Raw genomic sequence first — 13,280 nt, 5'->3', positions numbered from 1 at the left:
GACTGATCCGGACTTGCGTCATGGTTGGCGGAAGCTTTCCATTCTTTAATGATTCTGTATAAACTTCTAGCAAAAATGGAGCCTATTCTGTAGCATAAGATCTGAAAATCTCAGCGGCAAAGCCATCTGGCCCCGGAGTCTTGCCTGTAGGCAAGGCCTTAATTACCTCGCCAAGCTCCTCCAAGCTTATCTCAGAATCAAGATAATTTATTTGCTCATTCGTCAGTTTAGGGAGTTCTAATGGTTCCACAAAGTTTCTAACATCTTCATCATTAGACGAAGACATGGAGCTATAAAGATCAAGATAATAATGCTTTTAAAGAATTCTAATATCAATGACCGAGGTAAAAATTTCACCACCAGCAGATTTCACTGAGGGAATGGTAGAAAAAGACACTCTCTGATTTATATATCTAGCCAAAAGCTTCCCTGCTTTGTCCCCTGACTCAAAGTATGACTGTCTTGCCCTGAATAGCCAAAACTCCACCTTCCGCGACAAAATAGTATCATATCTTTATTTCAATCGGGTCAATTCTCTGAGGCCATCAAACGATATTCGGTGCTTTAGCTCTGCCTCAGCACTTTTAATATTCCCTTCCAACCCCTTCTCGTGCTTTGGATTTTTTGATATGTATGCATACTGTATGATCCGACCCCTAAGGACCGCCTTAAGTGCCTCCCAAGCCATGCCCACAGAGGATACTGAGGACCAGTTGGTCTCCATATAAACGCTGATTTCAGCCTTTAACATTGGTTGGAATTCATGATTTTGCAAAAGGGATACATTAAAGCGCCAACTATATGATTTCTTTTTCTCCGTATGTGGCAATACCTCTAAACTCACCAGGGCGTGATCTGAGACTAAGATGTTTCCAACTGAACCAAATAAACAGAAAAAAGAAAAACGTTCCATTAATCCTGCACACAACAGCGCCAACCGGCGTCCAACCCTCTAAACCCAAACAGTCCATGTACACCAACGAGAGCCCCTGCGTCGACTTTGCCATCTGATTGCTCATGTCCGGTGTTTCTATACATATTTTTTAAGGCAGAATTACACAACAGAAGATAATCTATAAAACAAAGTCCAGCCAATAGGCGGGATAAACACAAAGAACTTGTAGATTTATCCACATAACGGTCCCAAAGGTGTTCCTCCACAAAACAAACTCCAGCTTCTAGCAGAACCAGCACACACAAAAATAATAACAAAATAAAATAAAATAAATAAATAAATAAAAAAAGATACAAATAAAAAAAGGCTGTTCAGTTTCCTCGGACAGTCAAATGAATGTTCAGTGAGCTGGCCCATTCAACTGCTACATGAGTGCAACAAATGACCCAATCACTCCAATGTCCTGCAAGAAATACTCCACAAAACAAACTCCAACCAATAGGAGGCGTAAGCACAAAGAATGTGCAGATTCATCCACAACACTGTCCCGAAGGAGTGCTGCTACACAAAACAAACTCCAGCCGCTAGGCAGAACCAGCACCAAAAGAAACAAAAAGGTGCTCAGCTTCCTCGGACGATCAAGTGGATGTTCAGTGAGTCAGGCTCACTTGGCTGCAGCATGAGAACCACAAAATAACTTATTCAGTCATTGACTTTATGAAGGACATTGCTTGCTGGGGATATGTAAATACTTTACGGCCATCCTTAATATCTATTATCTAATTTGGCCGGGAATATCAGTGCAAAAGCAACCTTCCGTTGATGTAAGAGTTTCTTGCATTCCTTGAATCGATCACATTTCTCTCTTGTCGAATTCACAATGTCTGGGAAAAAGAAAATGTTGTGGTTCTTCCAAGAAAGCCTTCTTTTACTCCTTGCCTTGCGTAACACGAGATCTTTATCAGATGATCTCAGAAATTTGGCCAGAATTGATCAGGGCCTGTCTCCCTCAGCGGATCATCGAGCCAGGACCCTGTGAGCTCACTCAATTTCCAGCTTATGGCCTGTTATGTCAAGCAGATTCGGAAAAAGCCCATCCAGGAATTCCACTATATTCTGACCCTCTGCTCCCTCAAGAACTCCAACAATTCGGACATTATTCTGACGGTTACGATTTTCCATATCCTCCAGCTACTCAAAGACACGGTCCAAATCCGCCTTGGTCACTAGCTAATTCCCTCTCCGATGACTCCAGATAATCGATCCATTTCTCGACATCCACCACTCTTGTAACCACCTCGGTGAATTTCGTCTCCATGGCCATAATCGATCGACGTATTGCAGCAAGATCTTCCAAGTCAGCAACGACCTTCGTCAGCATTGCCGATACATTCAGCAATTCTCACTGAATTTCTTTCACCTCTCTGGCCAAATCAACTCCCTGGCTCAAGGCCTCCAGAGGGCCATCAGCTTGATCATGTAAGTGTCTATTAAAAGACACTTACGTACTCAAGCTGATGGCCCTCCGGAGGCCTTGAGCCAGGGAGTTGATTAAAGTCTCCAGAGCCCGAGGATTTTGAATTTTTTGACATATTGTCTTCCTAGAACAGTTATGGATCAGGGTGTATCGAAACTCATATGATTCAAAAAGTATCAAAACTAGCAAAGTGCGCAGAGCTCGCCGTTCACACGTCTGAACCTCACATGGCATCACATGACTCCTACTCACTGTTCTTTTAAACTGTGTGCCTCCAAAGAATTCACCAATAAATCATTAATTTAATAATTTTTTAAGTCTTCATTAGGTTTCCTGATTTATAGCCTCCCAATATTTCCTTAAAATATTATTTTTGAAATAAAAGTTAGTGTCATGATACTAATGATTAGTATTTAAAAGAAACCCTGAGAAAAGGGTGTGTGATTTTTTTTATGTGTGGTTGAAACAGTTTGTGATGGGCATTAGGGTGGGGCAAAACAGGATACACTCTCTCTGAATAAGTCTCATACAAGCAGTGGCAGTCTATATATATATATACATGCTCACCATTAACTTCTTTCTTCATTTCGTTCCTGGGTGCCCTTTCTCAACCCTAGGCAAGTACATCACTTGAGTAAAATACTATCTCAGTAATTATTCATATAATGTTTAGATGCATATATAAAAATGGATAGATGTGAATTGTTTGCCTTTATTGTGAATTGAAAAATATATTTGGCTATTAAAGTGGTATAGTTATTTCATCCTGTTTTATTTTTGTATTTTTTGTATTTTTATTTTTAGAAAAATCCCATGCAAAGCTGAAGTGTTGCTACATGTTCACGCCATAATTTTCCTTGTTTCCTTCTTGTATGACTGAAACTGTCAAATGTTACTACACAATAGGAAAGTGACTACCAGTGTTGGGTAAGTTACTCAAAAAATTATTCCACTAAAAATGACTTATTACTTCTCAAAAATTGTAATAATATTACTTTGGATATTACATTACTAATAACTTTACTTTTAAATTACTTTCTAAAAATGTTTTGTTTTTCCACTCTTTTTGTGTTCTCCTGTTCTGTGAGACATAAAATAAAATGTAAAGAAATTGAGAAAAATAAGTGCAGATCATTTTGTTTTTGAGACTTTTTCCACTTTTTCCCATAAATTTCGTATACTTTTCACACTGCACATTTCGCCAGCCTGATCTCATCCCTTACAATGACTTGTTAGGGGGTGCGTGCCATTCAGCTCTCAAAGAAATGCAAAAAGATTAATATAATTCATGTTTTAAATGTATTCTACATAAGTAATATTATGTAACTGTAATTAATTAAATAAAAGTAATTACTTAAATGTCAGTAACTGTAATCTCATTTCATGAATTTAGAATGTAATGTGTTATACTACATTTTATTAAAAATTAATTGGTAATCAGATTACACCTAACACTGGTGATTACACAATCGACTACACTAATGTCTTGCTCACTCATGATGGTTCAGATTTAGTAATAATAAAAAAACCTCACCACAGATATATAGCTTGCAGTTTAAGTCACTACTTTCAACACAAAGTGGAGTCCAAATTGATTTTATGCTTTCTGAGATCTGTGACCAAATCACCTCTTTGTCTTCACAGTCTTTGTACTATGGAATTAATGAAACATCATGGTCATGCCCTCTATTGTCTGTTTGCCTGTGTACTGCTCTACAATTTCTTATTCTGGAGTAAAAACCTGCTACTCTTAAATCAAATTGGAACCAGCCAACCCCAATGTCTCCAGGAGAACATTACCATCCTTCTGTGGCACTGGCCTTTTGGAGTCCACCACAAACTAGATGAAAATGTGTGTTTGAACAAATATCGAATCCCTGGATGCTATCTGGACGATAACAAATCCATCTTTACTCAAGCAGATGTTGTGGTCTTCCATCACCATGAACTCTGGACCGGCCGCTCCAAACTTCCTCTTCACCTCTCCCGTCCACCGATGCAGAAGTGGCTTTGGTTATCACTGGAGCCCCCCATGAACAACCACAACCTCAGCAACTACAATGGCTTGTTCAACTGGACAATGAGCTATCGACGTGATGCTGACATTTTCATGCCATATGGACAGCTTCTTTCAAAAAATGTGCCTAATGACACATACGTAATTCCAAAGAAAGGAGACTGCTTAATTTGCTGGGTGGTTAGTAAATACAAAGCCAATCAGAATCGCTCTCTAGTTTTCCAGCAGCTTAAGAAACACATTCCTTCTAAACTGATAGAAATATATGGTCACTGGCTTAAGCGTCCACTCTCAAACAATAAGCTGCTTTCCACTATATCTCGATGCTACTTCTACCTTGCCTTTGAAAACTCAATATCCACAGACTACATTACTGAGAAACTGTGGAGAAACTCCCTTCAGGCAGGGAGTGTACCTGTCGTGCTTGGCCCACCCAGGGAAATTTATGAGCTATCAATTCCACCAGAGTCATTCATCCATGTAAATGACTTCAGCAGCACAAAGGCACTGGCTTCCTTCTTAAACCAAGTGGCCGCCAATAGAACGCATTATGAATCTTATTTTAGGTGGCACCATTACTATAATGTAAGAACTTACACTGACTGGAGAGAGAGACTCTGTAATATCTGCATCCATTATCACCAGCTATCTAAGCATAAAAAAGTGTACAGTGACCTTTATAGCTGGGTCAACAGATAACATTGCATCTGTAAACAAGGTGATGTGCCATTTTTGAGTGGAGTGTTTACAGTGAAATGTGTGTTTGCAGCAATATATTTTTTCTTTCGTAAAATCCTTCATACAAGAGGTAGTGATCTGCAACATGTAGTGAGGGAGCATATAGAATATAAGGACCCACTTTATGCACGAGTGTGTCTTCCATCGACGAGGGTGTGCGTGTGACCTTCATTCCAGCGCATTTCCTAAGGGTTAGCGCCATGATGATACAATTTGATCGTTTGCTTCATTTGCGCTTGGGGGGCATAGGTATAATTTGGGGAGGCAAAGCCCATCCCAGCACCCCCTTTGTTCCAGCCCTGATTTTAATGTTATCACATAGTAGTTAATGGAATAGTTCACCCAAACATTTCTCAGCTCTTTTGGTCATTACAATGCAAGTAAATAAGTGCCAAAATTCTGAAGCTCCAAAAATCACATAAGTCAGCATAAAAGTAATCTATATGACTCCAGTGGTTAAATCAATATCTTTAGAAGTGATATGATAGGTGTGCGTGAGAAACAGATCACTTTCACATTTTTCATCTTCATCTTGTTTTTGGTGATTAACATTCTTTATACATATCGCCCCTTAGTGGGTAGGGAGAAGAATTAAGCAAAAAAGGACTTAAACATTGATCTGTTTCTCACCCACACCTATCATTTCACTTCCGAAAATATGGATTAAAACACTGGAGTCATATGGATTACTTTTATGATGCCTTATGTGCTTTTTGGAGCATAAAAAGTTTGGCACCCATACACTTGCATTGTGTTGGCCTACAGAGCTGAAATATTCTTCTAAAAATTATAATTTGTGTTCTGTTGAAGAAAGAAAGTCATACACATCTGGGATGGCATGAGGGTGAGTAAATGATGAGAGAATTTTAATTTTTGGTGAACATTTGTGACAACATTTTTGTGTTAGGAATGAAGCAGAGGAATCCAGCAACATCTGAGGTAAAAAAAAAAAAAAGCATTTATTATAACTTAAAAGTAACAACAGAAACCAACGTGTTTTAGCACGAAGGACTTTATAAACATTTCCATAAACAAACCTTAAATTACCTTTGAAAGTACTGTCAATTTCACTTGAAACCTGCAGTAGAATCTGCACACAAGTACGTAATCAAGACTTGCATAAGCGTTATTTATTATCAAATTAATTGTAAAATATATTTCAGTGCTACGTTATTAATATGTAGCATTTACTTCTAATTTTAACCTAGCCATCAAACTGGAATGCTCAGTGTTATTGTGGTTATTTGTGTGCACACATTGCCCATAATAATGTGTCGGAACGCCCTTCCGATTCACAGTTCACATCTCCATCATCTAAATTTTGAGTTCTCTTGACTTTTTCTATTGCAAGCCCATCAATGCATGCTTGAAAATTATATTTTCAAGATTACTAAAACAAATTTATTTGTAAGATTACATAGGTGCTGACTTTGTACAGCAAACTCAAGCTGTACCCATGTTACCATAGTAAGCAGTTTTTGAGACTGCCACACCTGAAAACGTTTAGATTATTCTGCCCACAGAAAGCTCAAATGAGTCAGAATGAACCATGCCAGCTCACTCATACATCCGTGGGGTGTTAGCTATATGCATGCCAGGCAAAAAGATCAATTAAAATAGTTGAAACCAGCTGCTTTATGAGCTTTTGTATTATAATTTAGCCCATTTTGCATTTAAAGCTCAAATTTCTTAATCTTCTCATAATTCCCTGAATGAAACCCACCATGAGGGAAATTTTTACGGATTTGCTACATGTTGTTGTTACAGTACAAGAACGGGTCTTTGTTACGGATTTGGTACACCACAGCTGTTAGGTGGCATGCAGTGGTAGTAAGTGTTATAAGAAATAATTTATTTGTTCTTTTGTTTTTTGTGAGTACCAAAGTGCAGTTTTTATGTACCACTCAATGACAAAGGTGCTCAGGTTTTTAATCTCTCATTCACATCTGTCGGTTGAGAAAACTTTTAAAGGGCCTTATCAGAATAGATCACGCAAAACAGAAAATTCTCACATCATTTACTCATCCTCATGCAATCCAGATGTGTCTGACTTTCTTTATTCTGCAAAACACAAACAAAGATTTTCAGAAGAATATCTCAGTTCTGTAGGTCCATACAATGCAAGTGAATGATGAGCAGAACTTTGAAGCTCCAAAAAGAACAAAAGAAAAGAAAGTCATACACATCTAGGATGGCATGGGGGTGAGTAAATGATGAGAGAATTTTCATTTTTGGGTAAACTTTTCCTTTAATCAGTTTACATGAATCAAGGTGACAGCTTTCTCTGTTCTTTTAAGGATGACCCAAGGAAAGTCTGATCATCCTAGAAAATTGATTGAATTTGTAGATGTGTGATATGAATAAAGATAGTATAATACTCTGTCAGCACTCTGAATTTCTTCTCTCATTGAACTTTGTTGATTTGTAAATCCTGATGATGAAACCAGCATTGCAGAGAACAAGCTTGATGTGACCAATGCAACTTACAAGCAATGTCATAACATCAGAAAATAGGACAGAGGAAAAGTCTCACATCCTCTTTAACAATAAGTCATCTTGGCTGTTTTCCTATTGTGCACCATGTAGAATCATTTAGGAAGGGGTTCTTTTTTTTTATATATAGCATTTGCATCTGAAGCTTTTTGACAGGTAAGATTCCTTAATTGTAGAAAATTTGAATTGAACATTTGAGATACGCCTGGTTTATATTGAGTAGATTTTATCAGTTTTTCTGATGACAATGCAAAGGACCCAAAAGAAATTTATATTTACATGCAATGATAAAATAATAGAGTGAAGGATTGTAAAAGGTTCTAACAGCTGGTAGTCCAGCTTATCAACCACCTAAACCAGCTTAGACCAGCTAATGACTATAGCTGGGGTTTCCTGCAAGATATTTTTCTATATATAACTTCACAGATAGCTGAATTTTTGCGACATCTCACCAAAGTGCTGGCTAATCTTATTCTTAATCTTTTCACTTGCCAGGAGGATGCACACATATGGGTTTACCTGTCCTTACTCTCCATCCTAAAATTGGCAGTCTCTGACTGTGTTGCCTGAGGATTTGCAGGCCCCTGGTATTCTGGTGAGATTCATTTCAGCAAAGCCTTTCATCAAAACAGAAGCACAAGAGTGTGACATCAGCCTGCAGCACCATCTTCCTCCCAACCAGAGGTCGCATCACCAAAATGAATTGATTCATCGGTTGATCATAAGCATCATTCATCTGCATCTGTGTAGCAGGATTCCCTTAGTTGCATGAATCCTTTGATTAGTTTGATCCAGCTCTTTACCTGGTTTTGGATTGTGATTTTGATTTGTTTGCTCATTGTTGACACTACTACTTTATTATGATCTTTGTCTGCCTCATATATTTAAAGGAGCAATATGTAACTTTGACATCAAGCATTTAAAATGGGTACAGCAGTCCAAATTAAAAATAATGGAGAGAGGCTCCCTCCTCCCCAGACTCGAAGCTCATGCGGGTTGCCAGGTTGACGACACGCAACAGGAACAAGCAAACTGACAATGGCAAGCGACGAGCCTTACACTGTAAGATGATCAGCTAATGTATATTTATGTTTATGTTTATATTTATGTTTGCAATGTTTATTTACTAATTATAAATCAGCTCATGTGGATTTTTTTATATAACTCTGTCAATGTTAGCTAGATGTATTGCTGGCTTCCATTGCTGCAGTGTGCTGTGTTTGCCCACTAACTTGTTTCAAATCTGGCAACCCGGGGTGTCGAAATACTATTGGGAAATGGGCAGTGGGCGGGATCACACAGGCCAAAACACAAACAGAAATTCCAGCCCGGAACGAACATTTCAAAGTAGAATATACTGGCTGTAGCATTGTTTTCGGAGAAACCAGTATTTCAACTTAGCATGTTTCCTAAATATCTGATAACATATTATGATAATTTTATGCTTTAGTACAGTAAATATATTACATCTTGCACATTTAAATGCTCTGCACAAGGATCTCACTGTAAACACTGTGTCTACTTTATTTCTCTGAGACAAAAATAAAACCAAAAGAGCTGTGCTCATCTGTTGTGCTTCCTGAATGTCTACAAAGAAGTTTCAAGATAAAGACTTTGAACAGCTGTAAGGGGGACAACCTATCGGTTCGGAGTGGATCATCACGTCGGGGTCACCACTTTGTAAGGGGGAAGTCACCCACTGGCCCAAGGACGGTATCCAATGGCGTGGCTGAAGGTCTCCTGCGTGTTCTGTCTTATCGTGCGCGACATTAAATAATACTTTGATTATTTGATTTGAGTTGATTACAGTTCCTCCGCTTGGCCCCCCAGGGACAGTTCCAGAAACGTCCTGGTGGGGTCATTGTAAAATGTCTGCTGGATCTGCAGGATCATTCTTTGTGCCAAGTCCATTGTGTCTGCCACAGCTTGTGCGCTGTGCTCGTAGAATGTGTCATCCCACCATGGGGAAACTTCAGTGTCCAGGGGTATCCTCCCTAGGATGTTGATCTGACCCATAGAAAAGTCCTCTGTTATCTCCAAGCAAAATGAGTGATTGGCAGGACAGGTCAGTCCTCCATAAGTGAAGGAATTCACCTCACTGATGACACACCACTGAGTATGTGACACCTGGACTGCGTCAGAATGGCCATGCAATTGCTGAACATTTATGAGCTTAGTGTCATTATGAGAAAAAGGTTGTAAGGTGTTACATGTACAAACAACATAGTTATGAGTTTAATGACATGTGCGACTGGTAAACAAGGTCTCAGTACCCTTCAAGGTCATGTATCCAGTACTATCTGAATTTTTCACTACCACGCCAATCGGGTTTATAGTAGTGGAATTTGGAAAAGCTTGATCTGGACGGATTAAAGAAAAGGTGGCAGAGAATCCAAAGCAATCAGAACATTCATCACCAGTATATATAATTAAGCCTATAGTTATAATAATAATTCTATGATTGAATCACAGTTACATATATAATAATCACAGTGCTAATTCAAAATGACCAATGTGTGTGATTTGCTGGCCAAGTCACAATCGATGATACATGTCTATTTTCAAAGTGTGTAGTGGATCGATAGAAGTGTCTGCACTTCATATCATCCACTTCTTATTATGTTTGCATTGTAATTAGCGATGTGTTGAAAACCAGGGGTTCTCTGGTTTGCAGCCATGCCAACAACAATCAATTGGTTCGATTTTATACAGGTGGAAATGTTGAAATTTGGGTGGCAAGTTTGCTTGCAATTAGTAATTAAATCATCGATGTGTGACTGTAGCCATGCACATGTCCCATGTACATTACAGTGTTTCAAATAAGTTGTTGGGAAGTTGTAAATAGTGCATGTCATGTGCACCATAATTATGACTATTTTATGGAAACAGGTTCGTAATGTCGTATATGTGAGAGGCTATGTGTTTGTGAAAGGCAGGCCAGATCTTCAGTGGATTAGTAGTTTCGGAATCTTGGCCATTATTGTGTTCCATGATGTGTAATGGTTGAGCCTGGCTAGTTTTACTGTCTGTACCAGGCCAAGATGTCATGAGTGTAGTGATGAAAGTGTGTGTTCTGTATGTTCATGTCTGGGAGACGGGTGGAACCTGTTCTAGAACAATTGGTGTTGCACAATTTGGTTCCGGTGCTAAACCGGGAGGCCATATAGCTAATATTTTTTTTTTTTTTTTTTGTAGTGCTGTGAGGTGTAAATGGCCCCTTTAGATTGCCTTCGCACCCATCTCCTGCATGGTCAATTTGTTGTCCTGGCTTGATGCAGGGGGATCAGAAACCTTTTGGCATCTGTCCCTCACGAGATTGCAACCTGAAATGGGAATAACCACAGAGAGAGAACAGCTAATATTGAACCTTTAAATAATTTGCATTTAGACATGTGGTACTTTATTTTCCTCTGATGGTCAAAGCCAAACTTTTACAGACAGCTTTTGTCTCATACTCTATGGCTTGTGCCATCAAGGGGAAGATGCATTTTGCTTTACAAAAACATGTACCATTACAATGTCAAATGCAAATTTAGTTTCAGGGATCAAATAAGACTGAGCATCTTTGGTGATCTGAATTACTGCTGATATTTTAGTGCAGTTTGAAGTGTGTAGCACCTTAAGCTGTTCTTGCACCTCTTTTGGTGATGTGTTGTCTGCTTAGCATTTTTTAAGGGTGCTATTCACACGTTGATCATCTATGATCTCTGTGGTCTGTCAGGGCTGCGAAATTTCTGCCTGATGTTTAGCATTTTACACACATTTTTCATTGTCTACACAGTAGAATGGTTCCCCTGATCAGATTTAATTTGAATTGGTGCTTCTCAGCGAGAGATGATTTGGTTCGTTGTCATGTGCCAATTTCTTTACAGCACTGATGCACAGCAGAAAAACGACTGTATACCCTCCCTCTTGGCACTGATTAGCAAACCAATGAAATTCAATAGCAAGAATTCTTCAACCTGTAAGGTTGTTCGGTTGGCAGTGTCATTACATATATACATGGCCATGCTTGGCCATTATAATATAATGCATATTATAATGTGATTATAATACAATTATATTATATTAAAAATAGTATAAATTAAAATAATTTTATTACTGGTCTCTGGAGGTTTTCTAGAATGAGATATTTGTCATCTCGCTGTTTTTTTTAAAAATACATGCCTTTTGATTTGGCCCTGTATCAGATGCTTTGTATGCACAGGTCAGGCTGAAAGCCTTTGGGCATGCTGCTGTAAACACCCAGTGACTGCAGGCACATATTTATATGGGTCAAATTTCTGCTCAAGCTGCAGAGCTTTTGCGATTACAATATGAAATCGAATGCAGTTTTCTCATTTTCTTGAGTTAAGATGTCACTAGGTGTATTCTCATGCGAATCTATTTGAATATGAAGAGGGGGCTGGGCAAAGTCAGAGGTGATGCAAGGCGCAAAGAGTATTCTTGAATTTTAAAGGCTTAATGAAGTTCTTCAGTCTTTATAAAGATACTGAAGGTTAATGCTAACTGTGTAAAACTACTGAGAGTTTGGTAATGGTGTAAAACTACTGAGAGTTTGGTAATGGTGTAAAACTACTGAGAGTTTGGTAATGGTGTAAAACTACTGAGTTTGGTAATGGTGTAAAACTACTGAGTTTGGTAATTGTGTAAAATCACTGGTAGTCACATGGAATTTTGTACTCCGTATGGTTTAACTGCAGCTATAAGGTAAATAGCACAGTGTGCCATATCAGAGACAAACATATCCGACATAGTCACACATTCAGCTTGAAACTGATGAACAATTTCAAGAGAAACGTGATTACAGTTATTTCAACTTTACACAAGACGAAGAATCTAGAATGCCCGAAGCATTTACAACCTCTAACCTAAGTGTTTCTTGTAACACTTACAGCAGAAACAGTCAAGTGTTTTCAGAAATAAACTGCATTAGCTTATGTGTACATGCAGTATCACAAACAACTATCATCACGTGTGTTCTATGATAACAACAGTGTTTAGCACACTTGCAAATTTAAAAAAAGGTTGTTATAGTACTCTTTACTGACTTATAAATTAGTGACATTTCTTTTGTTACTATTTATTTTTTATCACATCACTCTGTTTTTCCCAGCCTTGCTTTTCATATGCAAACACATCAACATGCAATGTTTATATCTCAATCGCTACTTTTTAGTTGTTTATTGTTGCTACCCGCTCATTCTTTTGAAATGTTGCGAGTTCGTTGTAGCAAAGTAAATAAACAATAGCGACGGTGTTCATTGATTTTAGAATTAAAGTTCCAGATGCAATCCTCCCTTGAATACCAGAATACATTTTTGGATGATGTTATCTCCAGTTTAAGTTTGATCTCTTGTCGCTTGGGCGAATTAAGAGATCATTAATTTGAAGAGCAAGAGATTTAGTTTCTCGTATCCTGCCGCTACCACTTCCCTGACACACATGTGGTTTACTCTAATTTCTTTAGCCCCACCGGATTTTTTCGGTCTCCGGTCTAACAGTGGGTATTTTGACCCGTTCTACAAAATGTGTCTATATGGGGTGCGTCTGTGCTTTCCCTCAACACTTCTAATAGGCAAAAAGAATGGACTTACCACAGCAGATGAAGGCAGAGAAGAAGACCAAACCTCATGTCCTTTGTGGAATGGAACTGAATG

The 13,280-nt window shown here is 38.5% G+C and overlaps 1 protein-coding gene across 1 annotated transcript; it reads left to right on the top strand.

Annotated features, from left to right (window-relative positions):
- The first annotated feature begins 3,173 nt into the window (after nt 1–3,173).
- On the top strand, nt 3,174–5,465 carry LOC127439659 (alpha-(1,3)-fucosyltransferase 7-like). Its single transcript, XM_051695902.1, has 2 exons — nt 3,174–3,299; nt 4,017–5,465. Exons 1-2 carry the CDS (start codon nt 3,262–3,264, stop codon nt 5,086–5,088), a joined length of 1,110 nt encoding a protein of 369 aa, XP_051551862.1. The 5' UTR covers nt 3,174–3,261; the 3' UTR covers nt 5,089–5,465.
- The last annotated feature ends 7,815 nt before the right edge of the window (nt 5,466–13,280 follow it).

This window comes from Myxocyprinus asiaticus, chromosome 4, assembly GCF_019703515.2.
Source record: "Myxocyprinus asiaticus isolate MX2 ecotype Aquarium Trade chromosome 4, UBuf_Myxa_2, whole genome shotgun sequence".
NCBI lineage: Eukaryota > Metazoa > Chordata > Actinopteri > Cypriniformes > Catostomidae > Myxocyprinus > Myxocyprinus asiaticus.
Note: the sequence above shows the minus strand (reverse complement) of the source record. Positions and strands in the feature narration are given on the sequence as shown.